This window comes from Canis lupus, chromosome 16, assembly GCF_048164855.1.
Source record: "Canis lupus baileyi chromosome 16, mCanLup2.hap1, whole genome shotgun sequence".
In the NCBI taxonomy this organism is placed as follows: domain Eukaryota; kingdom Metazoa; phylum Chordata; class Mammalia; order Carnivora; family Canidae; genus Canis; species Canis lupus.
This window is the reverse complement of record NC_132853.1, coordinates 24,657,304-24,679,887: the sequence shown is the minus strand read 5'-3', so window position 1 is coordinate 24,679,887 and position 22,584 is coordinate 24,657,304. Positions and strand designations below refer to the sequence as shown.

General features: G+C 50.0%; 3 protein-coding genes across 14 annotated transcripts in view; all 3 read left to right on the top strand.

Moving 5' to 3' along the window:
* The window catches only part of GGNBP2 (gametogenetin binding protein 2), a 33,450-nt gene extending 26,828 nt beyond the window's left edge, over positions 1–6,622 (top strand). For all 12 annotated transcript variants that reach the window (XM_072779683.1, XM_072779677.1, XM_072779679.1 and 9 more), the window contains 5 exons: positions 983–1,130; positions 2,819–2,944; positions 3,027–3,175; positions 4,486–4,734; positions 5,980–6,622. In XM_072779683.1, the coding sequence (XP_072635784.1) occupies positions 983–1,130; positions 2,819–2,944; positions 3,027–3,175; positions 4,486–4,734; positions 5,980–6,183 (876 nt within the window). In that variant the 3' untranslated portion in view covers positions 6,184–6,622. The remainder of the gene's footprint in view (positions 1–982; positions 1,131–2,818; positions 2,945–3,026; positions 3,176–4,485; positions 4,735–5,979) is intronic.
* A 2,160-nt stretch (positions 6,623–8,782) lies between these two features.
* Positions 8,783–16,995, top strand: DHRS11 (dehydrogenase/reductase 11). The gene is made up of 7 exons (XM_072779691.1): positions 8,783–9,051; positions 11,662–11,871; positions 14,644–14,738; positions 15,130–15,259; positions 15,853–15,945; positions 16,148–16,213; positions 16,338–16,995. Exons 1-7 carry the CDS (start codon positions 8,863–8,865, stop codon positions 16,377–16,379), a joined length of 825 nt encoding a protein of 274 aa, XP_072635792.1. The 5' UTR covers positions 8,783–8,862; the 3' UTR covers positions 16,380–16,995.
* An 832-nt stretch (positions 16,996–17,827) lies between these two features.
* Positions 17,828–22,182, top strand: MRM1 (mitochondrial rRNA methyltransferase 1). Its single transcript, XM_072779631.1, has 5 exons — positions 17,828–18,501; positions 18,695–18,788; positions 20,539–20,665; positions 20,750–20,869; positions 21,082–22,182. The coding sequence occupies exons 1-5, from the start codon at positions 17,954–17,956 to the stop codon at positions 21,231–21,233; spliced, it is 1,041 nt and encodes a 346-aa protein (XP_072635732.1). The 5' UTR covers positions 17,828–17,953; the 3' UTR covers positions 21,234–22,182.
* Positions 22,183–22,584: the final 402 nt, after the last annotated feature.

Sequence of the window (22,584 nt, the reverse complement as noted above, 5' to 3'; positions counted from 1 at the left end):
ATTACATAACATCACGTAATCATGTTAAAACCACTACTAATCTCATCAGAAAGGACTTTAAGTATTGGGAAGCTTCAAGCTCATTATGCTTATGTATAGAAATTTTCAAAATTCTGATTGTGTTTTGAAAGTTTGAACTTTACCACTGATACTAAATACTGTCCATTGTTTTCTTGGAGGCGATAGGCTGACTTCGTTTTTGAGAAAGTGCTTTTTAAGGGTCCCAGTCTGAATAACCATGGTTTGTCTCTCATTCTGTCAAGCAAAATTGATGTTTCAGGATAAAAACACATCTAGTTCAGCTTATAACTCAAGTAGTTGCTCAAGTGCTCTTCCTTGAGACAACCAAAGTATTTTGGTATACAGCAAAGTATTTTGGTATGCAGCAAAAGTACTTTAAGCATACTTCCTGTTTGTCACATAGACTATTAAAAAGGCATCTAAAAAAAATAGATAAATAAAAATAAAAAGGCATCTACCCATGAGGTGATACTTAATAAAAATATTTTTACTGCTTCATGGAAGACATTCGTAAGAGACATACTTACTGATTTCCTAAGAGTACTTGACAAGTAAAGAATATAGTGACTGTTAGTGCACTTTGATTGCTGCTGGTTTGATTTGTGCTAAGTACCAGCAACTTTCCCCACCATTGCTTTTGTACCATCAGTGTAAGTGTCAATACAGTGAAAAAGGCATCACATCTTAGTATTCTGATGAAAATAGTTTTGACTTAGGGAGTCAGCAGACTGTACTTTGAAAACTGCTCTCCTAGACTTTCCTGATACCATTAACTGTTAATTTGCTTTTTTAGTTGTCATAGTCTTGATCAGTGGGTTAGTGATTTTCTTACATGAGAATAATTTTTTCAGTTGTTAACCTTCTAGCTCCTATCTAATTGGTTGCTGCTAAGGAAATTAAAATGTAGCCATTTTGTAGGTAAGATTTTTTACTATCTCTTACTATTGATTGATCTTTAAAGGAAACAGACTTCATAGAAAACAGCTGCAAAGCCTGTGGCAGCACTGAAGATGGTAATGGTTGTGTAGAAGTCATCGTTACCAATGAAAATACGTCCTGTACCTGTCCTAGCAGCGGCAATCTCTTGGGGTCCCCTAAAATAAAGAAAGGTAACCAAATACAGTTTAGTTTTTTCTTTCTCTTTCTCTCTTTCTCTTTCTTTCTTTCTTTCTTTCTTTCTTTCTTTCTTTCTTTCTTTCTTTCTTTCTTTCTCTCTCTCTTTCTCTCTCTTTCTCTGTCTGTCTCTCTCTGTCTCTTTTTTCTTTTAAGATTTATTTTGGAGGGGATCCCTGGGTGGCTCAGGGGTTTAGCACCTGCCTTCGGCCCAGGGTGTGATCCTGAAGTCCTGGGATCGAGTTCCACATTGGGCTCCCTGCATGAAGCCTGCTTCTCTCTCTGCCTGTGTCTTTGCCTCTCTCTCTGTCTGTCATGAATGAATAAATAAAATCTTAAAAAAAAAAAAAAAAAAAAAGTCAGCTGCTCAACTGACTGAGCCACCCAAGCGCCTCTACAGTTTCCTTTTCTTTTTTTTTTAAGATTCTATTTATTGGGCAGCCCCAGTGGTACAGTGGTTTACTGCCACCTGCAGCCCAGGGTGTGATCCTGGAGACCCGGGATCGAGTCCCACGTCGGGCTCCCTGCATGGAGCCTGCTTCTCCCTCTGCCTGTGTCTCTGCCTCTCTCTCTGTGTGTCTCTATGAATAAATAAATAAAATCTTAAAAAAAAAAAAAAAGATTTTATTTATTTTGGAGAGACTGTACTCTAACAGGATGGGGGGAGGGGGCAGTGTAGGGGCAGAGGGGGAGGGAAAGGAAGCGAGAAAGAATCTGAAACATAATGCACTGAGTGCAGAGCCCAACAGGGGCCTTGATGTGGGAGTTCCATCTCATGATTCTGAGATTGTGGCCTGAGCCGAAACCAAGAGTTGGATGCTCAACTGACCGAGCCACCCAAGTATTCCCTCTACAGTTTCTTTTTAAAATTAAGTCTCAAGCTTATTTATTAAAGATGTATTTATTTATTTGAGAGAGAGAATGTGCAGATGAGCAGGAGGAGGGAGAGGGAGAGACAGTCTCAAGCAGACTCTGAGCTGAGCACAGAGCCTGACCTAGGGCTCAATCCCAGGACCCTGAGATCATTACCTGAGCCTAAACTGAGAGTCACACTTAACCCACAGCACCGCCCAGATGCCTCATATTCTTTCTTTTAGATGTAAGAGGTTTTTGGAGGTACCTGGCTGGCTCAGTCAATAGAGAATGTAACTCTTGATCTCAGGGTCGTGAGTTTAAGCCCCACATTGAGGGAAGAAATTACTTTTTAAAAACAACTTTAAGGGCAGCCCGGGTGGCTCAGTGGTTTAGCACAACCTTCAGCCCAGGGTGTGATCCTGGAGACGTGGGATCGAGTCCCATGTCAGGCTCCATGCATGGATCCTGCTTCTCCCTCTGCCTGTGTCTGTGCCCCCCCCCCCTCTCTCTCTCTCTCTCTAATAAATAAATAAAATCTTTAAAAATAAATAAATAATTAAAAAACCTAAATTTAAAAAATAAAAAAAAATGTAAGAGGTTTTAGAGATCCTGTTTCTTAAGACACTAGTCCCTTTTTCTTTATGGTGTTTGATTTGTTATTATTTGATCAAAACAAAAAACTGTAAATCCCTAATTATGTTTTCATTATTTAATTTTTTATTTTCAGTAAGCTATCAATTTTGAAATTTTTCTGTAGTCTCCAGTTCATTCTTTGTACTAATATATGTATTGGTATGTTAATTGTATCTCTCAACTGCTTTATTTTCAGGCTTATCACCACACTGTAATGGTAGTGATTGTGGATATTCATCTAGCATGGAAGGGAGTGAAACAGGTTCTCGGGAGGGTTCAGATGTTGCCTGCACTGAAGGCATTTGTAATCATGATGAACACGGTAGGTTCAGATTAAACCTCCCAATTATTTCTACTACATGGCTGATTTAAGCACATAAATAAGAGATTATTGATTTCTGCAGGTGACGACTCCTGTGTTCATCACTGTGAAGACAAAGAGGATGATGGAGATAGCTGTGTTGAATGTTGGGCAAATTCTGAAGAGAACACCACCAAAGGAAAAAATAAAAAGAAGAAAAAGAAAGCCAAGATGTTGAAATGTGATGAACATGTAAATGTTATAATTTTAAAATCTTTGCTGTTGAGGGGAGAACAGCCTATTTTTTTTAGGAGTGACAAGTCTGCAGCTTAGTTCTTAGTATTTATTATTATTTGAGAAGGAGTACCTTTAGAATGCAGTTCCATTGGTTGCTCATCTTGTATGTGTGTGTGTCTGATGTAGTCATTTGACCAGCAGTCCATGTGAGTCATAAATCCAGTTCATTCTTTTCATAATACGTTTTTTTAATATTTTATTTATTTATTTGAGAGAGAGCGAAAACGCAAGCGAAGGGCAGAGGGAGAAGCAGGCTTGTTACAAAGCAGGGAGCTCTGTGGGGCCTGATCTCAGAACCCCAGGATCATGACCTGAGCTGAAGGCAGATGTTTAGCTGACTGAATCATCCAGGCACCCCATTTTTTTCTTTTCTTTTTTTTTTTCTTTTAAGATTTTATTTATTCATGAGAGAGACAGAGAGAAAGGCAGAGACACAGCAGAGGGAGAAGCAGGCTCCATGCAGGGACCCTGAGGTGGGATTTGATTCCGGGTCTCCAGGATCACGCCCTGGGCTGAAAGCAGACACTCAACCCCTGAGCCACCCAGGGATCCCACACCCCATTTTTCATAATAGTTTTTTTTTTTTTTTTTTTTTTTAAGTTTTGCTTATTCATGAGGGAGAGAGAGAGGCAGAGACATAGGCAGAGGGAGAAGTAGACTCCTTGCAGGGAGCCTAATGTGGGACTCTATCCCAGAACCTGGATCATGACCTGAGCCAAAGGCAGACGCTCAGTCACTGAGCCACCCAGGCGTCCCTTCATAATAGTTTTAAATGAATTAGCTATGTAATCTTGAGCAGTTTGCTTGATGTTAGTTGTCCCATTTGTTTTTTTGTTTTTGTTTGTTTTTAAAGATTTTATTTATTCTTGAGAGAGACAGGGAGGCAGAGACGTAGGCAGAGGGAGAAGCAGGCTCCCTGTGGTGAGCCTGATGTGGGACTCGATCCCCAGACCCCAGGATCACAGTCTGAGCCAAAGGCAGACACTCAACCACTGAACCACCCAGGCATCCCAGTTGTTCCATTTTTAAGGAGAGAATGGTCCCTATCAGATTAAGTTCTGTGAAGATGAAATGAGGTGATATTGATGAGTTAACATAGCATCTGTTATGTAGTAAGTGCCTACTAACTGCCAGCTGCTGCTGTTATTCAGCATTCCTTCTAAAAAGTTAACACGTCATTAGGGCCTTTTTTTTTTCTTTCTTTAAAGAGTAATTGCTATTATTTCCTGCCTTTTTATCTGGGATATCCTTTGTTGTGGTTTCAGATCCAAAAGCTTGGAAGCTGTATTACAGATCCAGGTAATCGAGAGACCTCAGGAAATACCGTGCACACAGTGTTTCACCGTGACAAGACCAAAGATGCACATCCTGAAAGCTGTTGCAGTTCTGAAAAGGGTGGGCAGCCACTGCCTTGGTTTGAGCATAGGAAAAATGTACCACAGTTTGCAGAACCTACAGAACCGTCATTTGGTCCTGATTCCGGTAAAGGTGCCAAGAGCTTAGTTGAACTCCTTGTAAGTAAGGATATCTTATTGTGAATAACTGATTGCTCATGGGGTAGATGTGGAAGGGGACAATATTTGAGAATTTAAACTTGGGACTGGGGGACATTAAGGGCAGTCTCATTATTTTTGGTGATTTCATTTCTGCTCTTCCAGTCATGGGTTATGCAACTGCTCTAGAGCACATTTCCTTGTCTTCCTTTGTCTCAGAGGTAGGAGAGAATAGTTGGGAGAAGGGGATAGAGTTAGCATTATGTCCAGGAGTCTGCCTCTTTGAAGAGGGTTATTTGTAAGCAAACTGCCTTTCTGAGTGGCAATTTATGGTGGCTAGCCTTCCAGACCAGGAAAATATGTAGAATCTGAACTAGAGCCCACTTTTCTAGGTTCTATCCTTTAGGTTCATGTAGGATCAGAGCATAACTGGAAAATCTTTTATATTGATTCCCAAGTCTTGATACTTTAGGTGAATTATGCCTGATTGCAAGCAACCCAGTAGTACATAGTTTGTGTGGAGCTTAGAGGAGGGGAAGAAAAGAGATGGGTGATGTATCTTTTGTATAGTAGTTAGGCTGTTAATGGAACCAAATCCTTTAGATTTTTTTTTTTTTTACATGGTGGTTAAGTTTCCTAAGTTTTAAAAAGGTTATATTTTACTTAATTTGTTAGAGCTAAAAGTTTCAGCATAGGACCAGCCAGTTAAAAACCAGATCAGTCTGGTTATTTAGAGTTTGGTAGCGAGCTATAACCATCTGTAGTCATTTTTTTTTTTTTTTAGATTTTATTTATTCACTCATAGAGACGGGGAGAGAGAGAGAGAGAGAGAGAGAGAGGCAGAGACAAGGCAGAGAGAGAAGCAGGCTCCATGCAGGGAGCCTGATGTGGGACTCGATCCTGGGTTTCCAGGATCATACCCCGGGCTGCAGGCAGGCGGCGCTAAACCGCTGCGCCACTGGGGCTGCCCTCTAGTCATTTTTTTAAGGCAAAGGCATGTTGGTACTCTGTCAGGTTTACAGGTCTTCTAGGACAAATTATAGATTCAGAATTTCAAACTGAGTGGAGTTGGATTATATTCTTACTTAGTACTTTCTGAGACAGAATGACATGATGCTTGTTCTGTAAACAGTCCAATCAAAGACCTTTTGTGACTCAATTGAAATCAAAAGGCTAACCTGCCTTAATTTTTAGTTGTCCTCCATCAGCATAGTATTTTGCATTCTTAGTTTAACTCATAATCTTAACTACTGCTTTTATTTGCAGGATGAGTCTGAATGTACTTCAGATGAGGAAATCTTTATCTCACAAGACGAAATACAGTCATTTATGGCTAATAACCAGTCTTTCTACAGCAATAGAGAACAATACCGACAGCATCTGAAGGAGAAATTTAATAAATACTGCCGCTTAAATGATCACAAGAGGCCCATTTGTAGTGGCTGGTTGACAACGGCTGGAGCAAATTAAATAAATAAAATAGCTCTGTCTTTCAATGAAACACTCAAGATGACTACTGCGCCTTCTCTTTCAAAAAACTTAATTTAGTGACTTATGGCAAAATTTTATCTTAAATCAATGTGATTCTTTCTTGTTTTGGGAGACGGTGGAGGTAACCTCATTAGTTTGTTCTTTCTTCAGGCTTGTGTCTTTAGTTGCGTGGCTGCGCAGGCCTGCCATATGATTTAAGCCATCTCTCTTCATTAAATGTTTCTCTTCCTGTGAGACTTACTAAAGCAACCTAGTGGCAAAAAGTAATGTTGTACTTATACTTCTGTACAGAAATGACAATGAGCTGAATATATGGTTTTACAAAGTAGACATCCACTTGCAAAATGTTTGGATGTAATGTTAAAGCGCAATGTGCAAAATTTAAAATAAAGAATATTTATTAATACGCATAGTAAAAGTTGGTGTACATGTTTCTACTTAATGTGTGGCAGTATTTTAATATTTGCCACTTGTGGACTTGGTACTTAGCCATTGTTAATGTTAGGATAGAGATACAGATCGTTGAGGGCAAAATTCTTCCCTTGACCAGAGTCAACAACCAAGAAAAGCAGTTTCCAGTCTTGAAAGAAATTTGCTTCAGTACCTTTAAATACTGGCTAGCTAGCATCTTTCTCATGACATTGTTAATTGCTGTTATTAAAAATTCCCTGATACCTAACATAAAGCACCTTAAATTCAGAGATTCATATTGAACTAGAAGAATGAAACCAGAATTTCTACCAAGAGTGGCCTGAGCAATGTGACTCTAGCAAGCACCTAAACCTGGGACTGGAGGGCTGCACCCAAGGCTAACCACATTGCAGTCTGTAAGTGCATGCTCCTTGTCTGGTTTCCTACAATAAAGTCACTATGGCATTACAGTTTACTGCTTCCATAAGCTGTCTGAGAGCACTGAAGGAGAGCGATTCCCCCTGGAGTAGCATTTGGCTGCCATTTAAAAGGTTGAGTCAGTTCAGTAAACGTGTGCTTAGAGCTTTGTGTTTACATGTTGATAATACTTGGTGGGCAGCAGTGAAATAGTGGGACAGTCAATACCTCTTTGGAGTGAGGATGGAGTGAATTTTAGGGGCTTTCTACCACTTAATCAGACTTCAGGGGGGACAACAGCAGAAGCTTAGATTTAATTTTTATAGATGGTGGCATTTCTTTGATATACCCCCTCAGTTGTATAAGGATGGGTGGGGCAGAGGTAAAATGAGTCTGACCTTTGTTCACTTTCATCCTGGAATCCAGAAAAAATAACTAAGGGTCCCCCACAGCCCTAAAGCTCTATTCACTGCCTTTGCAGTCAGGTTTTCTCTCGAGATCCGTGAAAGAAGGGCTGGCTTTATTTTTTTTAAGATTTTTATTTATTCATGAGAGACAAAGGCAGAGGGAGAAGCAGGCTCCCTGCAGGGAGCGGTGTGGAACTGAATTCCTGGACCCCCAGATTATGCCCTGAGCTGAAGGCAGATGCTCAACCACTGAGCCCCCCAGGCATCCCTGGTTTTATTTTAATCTTTGTGGGCCAAACATGGTACTTGGTGAATGAATAAACCAGCCACATTTACTGCTTATACCATTGCTTGCAGTGGAGGAGTTCCTTAGGCAGAGGTGTTTTTTCTTTGAAAGGATGGTTATATTGGGAATGCAGACGTAAGGAAGGCAGTTTCCAGAGCTTTGATGGAACATCCTGTGTGGTCAAAGAGCAAAGTGAGCTCTACTCTGAGCAAACCCAACAACCCAAGAAGAGACAAAGGGGAGAATGGAGTGGAACCCAGTTTAGGAGCACAACCTCTGGCCTAAGACTGGACAGCTTGAAGTCCAAACCATGCTTCACCTTCTCAGGATAGTCATCTATAAAATGAAGACCAGGAAGTAGTTATCTCATAGGGCTGCTCTGCATATTAATATATTTAAAGTGCTTTAAAAGTACCTATTACACAGTAAGTGCTCAATAAATATTAGCTATTGCTTTAATCTTTGATATGCATAGTGATACATTTGTTTCAATGGGAGTTGGGAGGGTTAGGACCGTTGGAGACAGTGGGCCAATAAACGTGTACTTGGGGGTATTTCCATTTTTAACTTTTAAGTTCTCCTTCTAGTAACGCCGAGGATTCAGGTGGGTCTAAGAGCCTCTTCAAGGTAACTAGGCGAGGATAGCCGCTGAGACAGCCTTTTCTGGGCCGAACTCTTCCCATCAGCCACCGGGGGCGTTGGAGTCACCTAAGCGCCCTTAATTTCTCCTCCCAGCCTTAGGGCTCAGGACATTGGGAAGGGAGACTGAACACGGGGCGGGGGGGTACGTGCGGCCTCGGGCCTGGAGCAAGCCCCCATCAAACCTCGGCTTCCCTGCCGCTGCGGGAGGCCGGCCCGCGAGATCCCGCGGCCCTCCCACGCCCGGCCGCGCGGCGGGAAGCGTGGTTTCCCGGCCCCCGCCAGGCAGGGGCGGGGGCGGGGCGGCCAGGGCACGGCGGGCCTCCCGCTGGGAGGAGGCGGGTCGCGGGGGGGCGGAGGGTGGGGCCGCAGCCGGGGGCCCGGCGGAATGGAGGCGGGCTGGGGCGAGGCTCGGGGCGGGGCCGGTGGGCGGCGGCCGCGGCGGTGACCGGAGAGCGGCCGAGCCCCGGCGACCCGGGGCGGGGCTCCGCGATCCCAATGTCCGGCTCGTGGAGCGAGGGGGGCGGGCGGCTCGGGACCACCGCCAGGGCTGGCATGGAGCGGTGGCGTGACCGGCTGGCACTGGTGACGGGAGCTTCGGGGGGCATCGGCGCGGCCGTGGCCCGGGCCCTGGTCCAGCAGGGACTGAAGGTAGTGGGTTGTGCCCGCACCGTGGGCAACATCGAGGTAAGTCCCCGCCGCGGGGAGGGTCGTTCTGGGAGGCGTCGTTTCCAGCCGGGTCGGGTCTGGGTGGGGGAGGCGGGGTGAACCTGGCCTCCCCTGTCCGCCACCCCAAGGCCATTTGCAAGGGGGCCAGAGGGGGAGGGATGGATGCCTAGTAGGACAGGCCTCTATCTTACCTGTTATAAAGTCCCGTCTTTTAAGGAGCTCCTACTCCTGACAGCCTCTACTGCAGTGTACCAGTTCTCTGACTCCTTGGCATCTTTCTCTCTGCCTATCTACCTGCCAGAGATCAGGGCTAGCTAGGCAGCTAGGGAGACGGAAAGAAAACTTACTGGCCTCAGTGGCTAAGTTGGCTACTGGATTTCTCCCTCTAGTCCCCAGACCTCCTTGCCCACAAAGCCAAGCGAAGTGACTGGCCAGCCAGATGAACAGGGGCTACAGGTTTTTGATCAGGATACTTTTTTACCCAGGACTGAAGGTGTGGTTGGGGTGGGAGTGGAGCTTTCCAGAAGAGACTCACTCCCAAATTTGAGGGTTAACCCCGACCCCAGTGGGATATTTACAGATAGACCTTTCTCCAATTTCACTGTCCTAGGTGGGACTGAGTAGGTGAAATAGGGCATGGAATATGTGAGCCCTGAGGAGACAAAGCAATGTAGAACCGAAACTTCTTATTTTTTTCTTAACCTGGGGTTGGGAGCCCCAAGATGTGAGCAACAAGAGCCCAGAGCAAAATGAAATGAAGTTGGCCATGTTGTAACAGGAAGGAAGACGACGAGAAATTTCCATCATAGGTCATCTTTGGATTTGTTCCTGGCAAAATCACTCTCGGGGTTTGGGCTAGTGCTTAGCTGCAGGGCTTTATCTTCACCATTGGTCAAAGTCCCAACATAAGGAGGCTTTGGGTGGGGACAAAGGGAGAAGGTGTACCGAAGGAGGGCTGTCCCCTTCCCTGCTGCTGGCCAAAGGTACACTTTATAGCTATCTAGATAGTCCCAAGGTCACCCAGCTATATCCTTGCCCTACTCCACCCCTCCGTTTCTCCTGTCCTGAGGAGCTCAGGGCCCAGCCCCAACCTTGGAGCCTAGACCATCAGACCAGGGTTTAGACCCATGGATTCCTTAATTCTAAAGCCATTGTTGCCTTCTCTTCCTACTCCCCACCACCATCCCCTGCCAACGCAAACTAGCCAGGAAAGGGGTCCCTGAGCTCCACGGGGATCTTCAGGCTACTCATCCAGCCCCAGGATGACTCCTTTAGTGAGGGGGAAATGCCTGTGCTGGGAGGGGATAGACATAATTTCAGGTCATTTCTGAGGATAGATGAGGATAGGTGGGACATGAGAAGGCAATGACAGGGAGCTCTATGTCCCCAAGTCCTCCAATTTGGCTTTCCTGTGGGGATTTGAGTCTGGAGGTGGAAGGGAGAAGTTGTATGCCAGGGGAAGGGAGGATCCCTGCCATATTTGTGTTTATTGACATTAAAACAGAGTTTGAGTTCTGGCCCCCAACAGAGAGAAGCCCTGTCCTGTGGCTGTGAGTAGATGAAATGGGGTAAAGGGGGCCTTCGAAGTCCCAGAAGACTATACCTTTTGAACTCTTGAGAAGTTAAAGCAGAAAAAGAATCTCTAGGTCCCCTGATCCAACCCTTTATTCCCATCTTGATTTGGGGAAGAAGGGGTTCAAGGCCAGGGCAGTTGGTGTCCAAGTGGGCCTTCCTCTAGGGCACCTCCTACCCCCTAACGCTCTCCCTCCCACACATGTATGGTCACCTTCACAAGCCTCAGGTGCCCAGTCTCTGGCCTCCAAGGCCACATGGCTTGGTTTCTTCCTGCTTCTGAATGTCTGCATCCCTCACAGCCACCTCGCAGTGGCTCTGCCTTCTCAGGTCTGTCTGTCTCAGGGCTCCTCAGCGTCCTGAGGTCCCTGTTGATACATTGGGGCTGCCCGGTGTCACCTGCCACCTGACTGGTCTTATCATAACCTGAGAAGTTTAGGGGTAGAGGACAGTACACTGTGGGACAGAGGAAAAGAATCTGTCGTGACTTCCTCACCTGTCTTTATAGGTAGGGCGAGGGGAGACTGGCAGTTGGGCTCAATCTGAAAGCCAGCTGGCTGCACTCTGTGGAGGGAGGGTGACAGTTCAGACATAGGCCCTCTGGTAGGGACTGGATGAGGCAACAGGAGAGGAGAGAATCCCTGAGTAACCAGCTCAGTGACTCCTGGTACTGGTGGAGGACGCAAGGAGTGGGGTGAGAGGTGCAGCTTACCTGTGAGCAGAGAAGGGCTCCTGCTTGAGAGGCAGAACGAAGAGAGACCACGCTGTCTAGGACCCCTGGCTCCCTTTTCCCTTCTTGGAACCAAAAACTTGAGTTTATCATGAGGTTCCTCCATTGACGATCTCAACTCCCCTGGGCCCCCCTCACTCAGGGAATGCTCATCATCTCCTGGATTTTGACCAAAGAGGACAAGTAGCCCCAACATCTACGTGGCTGGAAGGTGGCTACCAAAGGAGAGAGTTCTCTGAGGAGTGACAGTGGAGGAAGACTGTCTTGGGTGGGAAGGTGTGGGAGTGAGCAGCTCACCCCAGTTAGCTCCCTGTTGGGTTCCATAGGAGCTGGCTGCCGAATGTAAGAGTGCAGGCTATCCTGGGACTTTGATCCCCCACAGATGTGACCTGTCCAGCGAGGAGGACATCCTCTCCATGTTCTCGGCCGTCCGCTCTCAGCATAGCGGTGTAGACATCTGCATCAATAATGCTGGCTTGGCCCGGCCTGACACCCTGCTCTCAGGCAGTACCAGCGGCTGGAAGGACATGTTCAACGTAAGGGCTGCTGGCTTGGATGGAGGGCTTGGGAGGAGAGTCGGGGGCCAGGGCTCTGTGAACCAGGGCGAGGCTTGGGGTAGGACAGCAAAGCAGAGGGTGCTTTGGGTTCCTACCTGGGGCACTTTGACTCCACCCTTGTTTCTTTCCCTACCAAAGGCACAGTGAGATGAATGGCCACATCTTTTCTGTTCTTTCCTTTGAGCCCCCAAAAGGGGCCGTTTTTAAAGTCCAGGCTGATTTCTTTCTCCTGGAAGAAAGACTGGTAGGGAGAGAACTGCTGTTTATTGAATGCCCCTGCGTGTCAGTACCACGCTACATACTTGGGAACGTGGTCTTTCGGAAGCAAAGGAGCCAAGAGACAGGAGATGAGATTCTCCTTAAGCCCTCTCAGTCACTGTGTGGCTTCAAGCAGATGGCCGGCCACCCTCTTTGAGCTCCAGTCTTGTCACATTTAACTGGGGTGAACACACCTATATCATTGATGTGTAGGGCCACAAACTCTCCTGGGGCCAGGTAAATGCCTAAATGAGTGAGGTAGGTCAGGTGGAGTCTGCTGTCAATGGGGGAGCACACGGCCAAGTACAAGGGTGGCTGCTGAAGTCCAGCATCTTGACCCTAGTGCAGTGTGGGTCCAGTGTGGCCAGATCAATGATTTCTTTGAGAGGAGCGGAGAGCCTGGGTTTTTATGTGACATCCCACCCCTCCCATTGACCAAAACCTCTGCTCCAAGGGCAAGGATTTTTTTTTTTAAAGATTTTATTTATTCATGAGACACACACACACACAGAGAAAGAGAGAGAGAGAGAGAGAGGCAGAGACACAGGCAGAGGGAGAAGCAGGCTCCATGTAGGGAGCCTGACGTGGGACTCGATTCCAGGTCTCCAGGATCACGCCCTGGGCTGAAGGCAGTGTTAAACCGCTGGGCCACCAGGACTGCCCAAGGGCAAGGATTTTTTTAATAAAGATTTTTTTAATTCATTTGAGAGAGACAGAGAGAGTGAGTGAGAGCACGAGCAGGAGGGAGGGGCAGAGGGAGAGGGAGAAGCAGACTCCCCACTGAGCAGGGTGCCCAATGTGGGTAGAACCTGAGTCCTGGGATCACAACTCGAGCCAAAGGCAGACGCTCAACCACTAAGCCACTCAGGTGCTCCCAAGGCAAGGATTTTTGTCTGGCTTATTCTCTGCCCATAATAGATATTCAGTAGATGCTCAGTATTTGTGGAGTGAATGAAACCTCCCAGTACACATTGGGAATGAACTAAAAGTGTTTTAAAATTTTGTATAGACCAAACACAGCCTTCAGGACATGGGTTTTCAACTTATAGACTATATTATGGGGCAATATTAGGGTATAAAAGTATCCCGAGAAATTAAAAGCTGTGTGTCCATGGGGATCCATCTTTCCCCACAATTGACTTGGCACCTAAAAGGTGCTTGGGCCTAGAAATGAACAATGAACACTGAAACAATGAACCATGAAGAATGAAGCACTATCCCCTATCCCCAGAAAGCTTTCTGAGGTCTGAGTTGCGGTCCTCACCTGCAGTTAAGTGAGTCTCTAAACCTGGACCTCAAGTTCCTCATCTGTAAAATGAGGGACTTATCTCAAATCTTTAAGACCCTTTCAGCTTCATTCAGCATTATAAAATCCTATTAGGATTGTCTTCTGAGACATCTCCAGCCACCACATACCACCAGATGTAGGAGAATCAACTCCCTTGGTCCTAGGGGACCTGTTTCTCCTACTCCATCTGTCCTCAGATTTGAGTTCTCTGCCTCACAAACATACATTACCGAGAGGACCAGAAACAGGGCTCAAAGCTTCTCGTGCCCTTCTGCCATGTGTGCTGAGGCAGGTTCACACTGAGAGTGTTCTGTCTCCGATGCCTGGCTCTGACACCTGATAAAGAGAAACATCTAATGTCCTGGCAGGTCTTATTTCTTCTCTCAGGAAGAGAGAGTGAGGACCTGCTGAAAGCTTTATCTCTGCTTGTCCTCATGGGGGAAGGGTGGGGCTTGGCAGGAGCTTTAGAGCTGAGATACTTCTTAAGGCCTTTGTTCCATGAAAGGTGGGGACTTGGGGCCACCTTTGGCAGAAGCCAAGGAAGACAGAAAACCCCCATGTGCTTGGGAGGTCCTCTGCCATCCTATGACCAGTTACTCCACTGTCTAAAGAGTCTCCACACCTAGTCTTGTAGATAGATGGAAGGCAGGGGAAGGAAGGTCAGGCCTTCTCTGCTTGTAGTCACAGGGGAGGGGAGAGGACAGGAAGGGAGTAGAGAGTACTCCGAAGGGTGGGGAGAGACTAGGGTCTGTGCTTGAGGAGAGAGATTTTTAAAGCAATCTTAGGAAAGATTTTTAGGTTTTTTTAGAGCGAGCAGGGCCAGGGACACTGACCCAGAGAAAAGAGGAGTAGGGTGTTTGGGGAAGAAAAGGAGATGGTTCTCTAAGGCAGGCATTCTATTGTTTGCAGAGGAGACAGCCAAGAGAGGGAGGGTCCAGGATCATGGATGGGTTTGGGGGTTTTCCATTCCTGTTTGTAGAAACCGGGGAGGGGATTTCACCCTGGGAGGAGAGCTACTACTGCTGTCACCTGGGGCTTGTGGTTTTAGGGGGAGGCAAATTACCCTGGAACCATTGTTGGTCTCTGGTAGGACCTGGACACTGTTTGGAATGCCACTCTCCCAGGGTGTGGGGCGTACTCTGGCTCTATTACCTGCTCCGATGGGCCCATGCTGGGGACACCCCATTGCCTTCCCTGGCCTGCAGGTGAATGTGCTGGCGCTCAGCATTTGCACCCGGGAAGCCTACCAGTCCATGAAGGAACGCAAGGTGGATGATGGGCATATCATTAACATCAACAGGTGAGGCAGGTGGTGGAGGGCAATGTCTCAGGTCACCACTCTCCCACCAAGCTGAGTGATCTGTTGCAGCTCACTTGACCTTTTTGAGCATCCGTTTCATTGGTGGTAAAATAGGGATTTAATACCCAGTTAACAGCCAGATGGCACAATTGTGAGGGAAAGAATAGTGTTATCAAGTGCCAGCCCCTAGGTGGACTCCTGGGGAGTGCAGAGCTTGCAGGAGCTGATTGAACCACGAAAGCTACCTTAGTGGGCCCCTAGAATGGCCTCCAGAGGTCCCCTTGAGCAGGCTTCCTGTGGCATCTAGGTGGTGGGGCTGGCTGGTGCAGCAGGGGGCGTGGCTGCTCTTTCAGCAGCTTCACTCTTCTTTCCCCTTTCCTCCTTCCTCCAGCATGTCTGGTCACCAAGTGTCACCCCACTCCGTGATCCATTTCTATAGTGCTACCAAGTATGCTGTCACCGCACTTACAGAGGGACTGAGGCAAGAGCTTCGGGAGGCCCAGACCCACATCCGAGCCACGGTGAGGGTGCAGCCTGGCCCTGGTGGGGACAGGGTAGGCACAGGCCCTCCCCACCCCACACGCACACTGTCCAGGCTGTGCTGCCAGGAGTGTGAGGGGCACAGAGCTCCTGGGCTCTCCTGCTGCTTGCGTGCCCCTGCCTGGTCCTTGACTTTGAGGTGGGAGGGGGCTGACCAGAAGGGAACACAGTGGGTGAGGCTGAGAGAAAGCAAGGAGTGTGGGAAAGCATGGCTGGAAGCCTGGGCTCTGGGCTCTTTCCTGGAGGCCGCATGACCCTGGGCAGCTCATTTGACCCCTCCAAGTGTCACTCTTTGCACTTGTAAAATGGAGACGACGACACCTACTTGGTTATAATGTTTTAAGGGACACTGTCATAAAACACTGACCTGATAAGGGCTCAGAAGGTGGTAGGTGTCATTGTGAGCATCGCAGCCATAGGCGGACCAGGTGGCTGCTGGACACTGGGTGGCCATCACTGTGAAGCAGCACCCCCTGCCCCAGGTCTCCATCCTGTCCCCCCAAGCCTCGGCCTCTGATTAGGGTAGAGGCAGGGCTCTGCTCGGCCCCTGAGCAGGCCGTCTCTGTTGGTCCAGTGCATCTCTCCAGAAGTGGTGGAGACACAATTCGCCTTCAAACTCCATGACAAGGACCCTGAGAAGGCAGCTGTCACCTATGAACGCATAAAGGTGGGGCCTCCTCCTGGGATGGGGTGAGCCACTTACTCCCTATGTAAAGGCAGAGGGAACCCTGGCCTTTAGACTGCACCCCTCTAGCCAGCCTGTCACCCCTCCTGGAGGGCTGGGGTGGGGATGAAGATGCTGGAGAGGACGTTAGAAGTAGGAGGTCTGTTCTTCCCTCGCTTCACCCCTTTCCTCTGGTGCTCCCCAGTGTCTCAAGCCTGAGGATGTGGCCGAGGCTGTCATCTATGTCCTCAGCACACCTCCACATGTCCAGGTGAGTCTGGCCTTGACTGCCCACCCCTTGGAAGAGCCCAGCCATCCTCAGAGGAGGACCGCAGGGAGGCCTTAGGGGGTGGGAAGAACGTTCTGGCTGCCTCAAGCCTTGTGCCTTCCAGCAGATCGGAGACATCCAGATGAGGCCCACGGAGCAGGTGATCTAGCTTCCTGTGGGGACCTCTGCCTTCCCTCCCCGCCCCTCACGGCTTGGCTCCTGCCTCTGGATTTTAGGTGTTGATTTCTGGACTCCTGGATTCTGCTTCCTCTCCCTACCCCACCAGGGGCTAGAAAATTTGTTTGAAGTTTTTATATCTTATCAGACTGTTTCCACCACAAATATGAACAGTGGGTTGGGGAGAGGAGGTGGTATACCTGATAATTTCATGTGTTAACCCATTCTTGGTCCCCTTCTTAGGCTCCTTGGTGTTTGTTTGCTCTCTTTGGTCTCTCCCTTTTGACCTGGGGAAGGGACTGTGGCCCAGAGGGGGGCTTTCCCTGTCTTCTTGCATCCCATGCCCTGTCCCTCAGGGAGGAAGTGGCAGAGAGAAGTCCTCACCTTCTATCTGAATGGTTATCCAAGGCTCCAGGCTTCTTCCTCTCCCTGCCCTACTGCCCCCATTGCCCTTTCTCTTCCCCCATCATAGTTCTCCAGCCCAGGCTTGGCTTCTTGGCTCCTATTGGGGTCATCACTCCACACTGACTATGGCCGCTGACTACTAGGGCCTGCCTCCCAAGTGAATTTCACTGTGACAATTAAAAAAGAAAAATTGCAACAACCTACCTTGGCTTCGGGAGTGTCTTTCAGGTTCTTCCTCCTTTTCTGTGATCAGGGCAGTTGTGCCTCGGAATTTCCTCCAGGTGAGGGGGAAGGTGGGTACATTTGGGGCATCGGTCCAGGAGTGTGGATTACCTTAGAAAGCACATGTGGGTTTGGGTTGGGTCTTGAAAATTGGTAGGAGTTTGCCAGCCAGGAAAGAGGACACCGGTGGATACAAGGGTGGGAGGCTGAATAAGTGAATGAGCAGCCAGTGTTGTGGCAACAGCACAGAACATCGTGCGGGGGTGAGATGGGGCTGAAAAGGAAGCTCCTGCGTGGATCACGCAGGTCTGAGTGCGAGCAAGGCGTCCGCCCAGCACCTGTGGGCCAAGCGCATCAGGTGGCTTGTGCGCAGGTGAGGCCCAGGCACAGCGCCCAGAGAGCCGCCGCGGGACAGGAAGTGGCTGCTGGGATCCTGCGAGGACCCTGAGGGTCCGACGGGCCTGGGGGCGGTGCCGAGGAAGGGCCGGACGCGGGAGTTTCTGCACCGGCCGGTGGACTGGATGTGGGGAGGGAGTCGCCACGACTGACCCGGTTGAACACACGCCCTTAAAGCGGCGTCTGCCGGGGCCGGGGTGAACGTGGCTCTTCAGCCTCCGGACACCTCTGGGGACCTGGAAGGGCGCAGGTGAAGCCGCTGGCAGGGGAGGTCCTGCCGGCAGCGCGACAGAGAAGGCCGCGGCTCAGCCAGCCCTGCGGGGGGCGCTGTGGGCAGGCGCGGGCGGCCGGGCATGCGCAGTGCGTGGGCGGGCCGGGGCGGGCCGCCCGAACCCGGAAGCGCGGCGGCCCACGTGGGCGGCGGGGGCGGGGCCGCCGGTCCCAGGGAGTCTGCGGGGCGCCGGGGGCGCTCGTCCCCCGCATCCGTGCTGGGGCCCCGGGAGCGGGGTGAGCGCTCCTGATAGCGCTGCAGGGCCATTGGCCATGTCGCTGCTCGGGGCCGTTGGGGGCGCGCCCTGGCGTTGTCCCGGTCGCCTCTTCGCCTGTCATTTCTCCCACGCGGCGCGGCGTGGGGAGGAGCTGAGCCGCCTGCTCCTGGATGACCTGGCGCCGACCTCGCGGTCTCCGCGGGGACTGGAGCTTCTGTTTGGCCTGGCCCCTTGTCTCCTGGCCTTGCGGGCCGCCCGTCGCCGGGTGGCCAGGCTCCTGCTCCAGGCCGGCAGATCCGGGTTGCAGGGGGAGCGGGCCGAGCTGCTCCGGGAGGCAGAGGCGCGGGACATCCCAGTTCTGCGGCCCAGACGGCAGAAGCTGGACGCCCTGTGCCGCCATCAGGTGCACCAGGGCGTGTGCATGGAGGTGAGCCCGCTGAAGCCTCGGCCTTGGACTGAGGTCGAAGAGGCGAGGCCGGGCGACGACCCCCGGCGGCTGTGGCTCGTCCTCGAGAGGCTCCAGGATCCCCGGAACCTTGGGGCCGTGCTGCGTTCTGCTCACTTCCTCGGCGTGGATAAAGTCATCACCAGCGGGAGAAACAGGCACGATGTCCCTTAGTCCCCATGTGCCCTGGTTTGGGGCGCAGCCGAGTCTCTAAGCACCTGACCCGGGGTCCCTCAGCCAGGGCTTCCCATCGTCAGAACTCACACCCCTAACCCTTGGAAGCCGGGGCGGAGGGGAGGGCGCCGGGTTTGAGTTTACCCACCTTAATGCAGGGCATGGGGCCATTTGCAGCTGCCCGCTCACTCCGGTGGTCAGCAAGGCCAGCGCAGGGGCTATGGAGGTGATGGACGTGTTCTCCACCGATGACCTGGCCGGCTTTCTACAGGTAACGGCGTGGAGGGGGGCGGCGGGGAAAGGAGCAGAAGGGAACCAAGCCCAGTCTCTGCAGCCACCTGATGGAGGAAGAGGAGGATGTAGGATCGTTCCCTACGTCCTTCTAAATCCCTTTAGGAAGGGGTTTAGTAGAACAGAATCTGAAGTTGGAAACTTTCTGGCTTCATTCCCTTTACTTCGTGCCTTCCCCAGGCATACATAGCTCTTTGCCCTGGAGGCTAGTTAACGTACCTCAGAGCCTCACTCTCAGTAGGTTTTCAGTAAACGTTTGTTGAGCTTTGAGAAGCTGGGGGGCACGAGTCATGTGTTCTGAGTAGGGGCACAGCTTGAAAGACTCTCTGAACAAGGACTAATCTATGCCTTCCCCATCCCCCCACCCCCACCCAGAAAAAAACCAAAAACCCAGACAAACCACCACCACCAAACAACTTTGATATCCAGGAAGGGGTAAACCTAAGGAAAACCCTCTCCTGGTCCAGGTTTCTGTCTTCGGCTGTGCTTCTCGTGCTGGACACAAGGGGGCAGTCTTGCTTTGCATTTGGCTACTCCTCTGACTATTCGCCCCCTCCTCTATTCTGGGTTCATTTCTTAGTTTCATCCAGTCTCAAGGCTTTAAATACCATCTACACTTGGATGGCTCCCAAATGTATATCCTAGCCTGGATCTTACTCGGGAGGCCCAGATTCAACAGCTTCTTTTGTGGTCTGAGGGGCATTTCAAACTTCACATTTCCAAAGCTGAGCACTTCCTTGTGTAGACTTATCCAGCTCAGCCAATGGCAACTGCATCCCTTTGTTTAGGCCCAAAGCTGTGGTGGCCTTGATCCTTCTTCCTGCTCTCATAGCCTATGGCCCACAGCTATCAACAGATTCTTTCAGTTTTACCTTGAAGTTATTTTTGTGTTCCTAGCAATCTTCACCATCTCTGCAGCTCCCACCCTGGTGCAGGCCACCATCATCTCTTGCCTGCAGTGTTGTGGAAATGTCCAAACCAGTCTCCTGTTGGCCCTCTACATGGCTGGCAGAGTGATTCTGTTGAAACATCTTACTTCTTTGCTCAAAGCCTTTACTGCAGGGCGCCTGGGTGGTGCAGTCAGTTGGCCATCTGCCTTTGGCTTAGGTTATGATCTCAGGGTCCTGGGATCAAGCCTTGCTTTGGGTTACCTGCTCAGCAGGGAGTCTGTTTGTCCCCCTGCCTCTGCCACTGTCCCTGCTTGTGAGTGCACATTTGCTCTTTCTCTCTCAAATAAATAAATGAAATATTTAAAAAAAAAAAAAAAAAAAAAAGCCTATACAGCTCTCCCAGAATAAAAGCCAAAGTCTTTCAGTGGCCTTTGAGGTCCTGCCTTAGGTGGCCTTTTGTTCCCTCTCCATCTCAGTGGCTCCCTTCCCGCGGGGCCACCATTCCTCACACGCGTCGCATAAGCAGCAGCCTCTCAGCCTTTGCACTTGCTCATCTCTCCCTAGATTCTTCTTCCCCCAAAAGCCTACACAGTACTCTATCCTCCAGGCTCACCTCAGTGAGACCCTCCTCAATCACCCTTCCGCCAGATGGCTGGGATTTTAGCCCGTTTTGTTCTCTGCCCTGTCTGTCCTAAGTCCTAGGACAGAGCTTGCCTGTTAGGGCTTAATAACTATTGCCTGAATTGATGGATCAGTGAGGGAGTAACTGACTGTATGGGCAAGGCCAGCTCCTTGCCCGAGGAAGGTTTGGTGAGCCGGAACTGGATTTCTTCTCTTTAGGCCAAAGCCCGGCAGGGCTGGCTCGTGGCTGGCACGGTGGGCTGCCCAAGGCCTGAGATGTCCTCTGAGATCCCCATCACTAGCTGCTTGGAGTTCCTCTGGAACCAGCCTACTCTCCTAGTGCTGGGTAGGTAGACATCCCTGCTTTTCCTTGTCCAGATGTACATGTGTAGCTGGGGCATCCCTAACCCTCTGCCTCTGTGCCCTGCAGGTAACGAGGGCTCTGGTCTGTCCCAGGCGGTGCAGGCATCCTGCCAGCTACTCCTTACCATCCTGCCCGGCCGGCAGCTGCCTCCTGGACTCGAGTCCTTGAATGTCTCCGTGGCTGCAGGTGAGTCTACTGTTGCCCGACCTCCTGCCCTCTGATCACATACATGCAGCTCTTCTACCTCAAGCAAGTTTCTCTGGCTTTCTGTCTCCGTCACTGTATGTGCCAGATGGGGGAAATGCGTCCTCTTGCAGTAGGATGAGGGCGTGGCTGGCATGTGGTCCTTCCTCTTCTCTATCTTCCCTTTTCCCTTATCCTTTTGTCTATCGGCACAGGAATTCTTCTTCACTCCATTTGCTGCCAGAGGAAAGATTTCCCTATGGGGAGGAAGAGAGAACACCTGCTCCAAGACCCCCGGGAACCCTCAGCCACATCAGAAGGGCCTGGGCTGGCACAGCACCCAGGACTATCCTCAGGATCAGAATGAGAGAGACAAAATGGGAGCTGACTTGGACTGAGCCGGAGGGCATGCATACCCAAATGCTTGAATGTGCTGAAGTCTCTTGCCTCAGTGTGCAACCAGGCCCCTGGTATTTTTTTTTTTTTTTAAGATTTTATTTAATTACTCGTGAGAGACACACGGAGAGAGACAGAGACACACACACAGGGGGAGAAACAAGCTCTTCACAGGGAGCCCAATATGGGATGCAATCCTCAGACCCTGGATCATGCCCTGAGCTGTAGGCAGGTGCTCAACCACTGAGCTGCCTAGGCGTCCCTAGGCCCCTGTTTATTAACCACTGTCTTGGAGTGCAGCGAGCTCTGTAGTAGAGACCAGAGGAAAGCTGTTTCCTTTTTTTTTTTTTAATGTCTTTTTTTTTTTAATTATTTATTTATGATAGTCACACACAGAGAGAGAAAGAGAGGCAGAGACACAGGCAGAGGGAGAAGCAGGCTCCATGCACCGGGAGCCCGACGTGGGATTCGATCCTGAGTCTCCAGGATCGCGCCCTGGGCCAAAGGCAGGCGCCAAACCACTGCGCCACCCAGGGATCCCTGTTTCCTATTTTAATTTTGGGCTTATGGTTAGACGGGGCAGCTTGTTAATAATCTCTAAGATGAAAAAAAAATCTCTAAGATGTGCTGGCAGAGAGGGTCTCCGCTCCTGGGCCCTGCCTGGAAGACAAGAAGGGAATCAGGCAGCCAAGTCCAGGGGTCCTGTTCCTCTGGAACCCGTGTGAGAATGTAGAGGGAGGCCCGGGTTCCTCTTGTGGACTAGATGGGTGCAAATCCAGGCTCAAACCCTGTCCCAGTGGGGACCTTGAGCACATGGCTCCATCCTTCTGGGCCTTGGAGCCCTTGTTGGCACCTCCCTCCCCAGGGCTCTTTGTGAGAATCAAATAAAATCACCGGGGCCATCCTGTCCCATTCCTCCACTAGGTGGCAGCCTCGCTCTTTGAGCCACAGTCTTCTGGAAGCTTTTACAGCCACCTGGGGGAGATTCTTGGTGGTGGCCCCCAGAGAGGTGAGGGAAAGATTAGCCAGCAGCATTTACCTCACTGGCCCACCAGAACCCTCACCAGCCACTCATTAGTCAGTGCATCTCCAAGAAAGGAACTGATGAATCAGAGTCCTGGTCAAGCAGAGCATTGCTGTTTACTGTACAACCCAGATAGGTTTGGTCCTCCTCCCACAGGGCCCCACAAAGGGAGCAGAAGCCCCCAGTATAAGTAGTTTAGAGCAGTCCTGGCTGCACATTGGAACCATCTGGTAAACTCAAAAACAACACTGGGGACCAACCCCAGAGACTCTGGTGTAAATGGTCAGGGGCAGCCTGG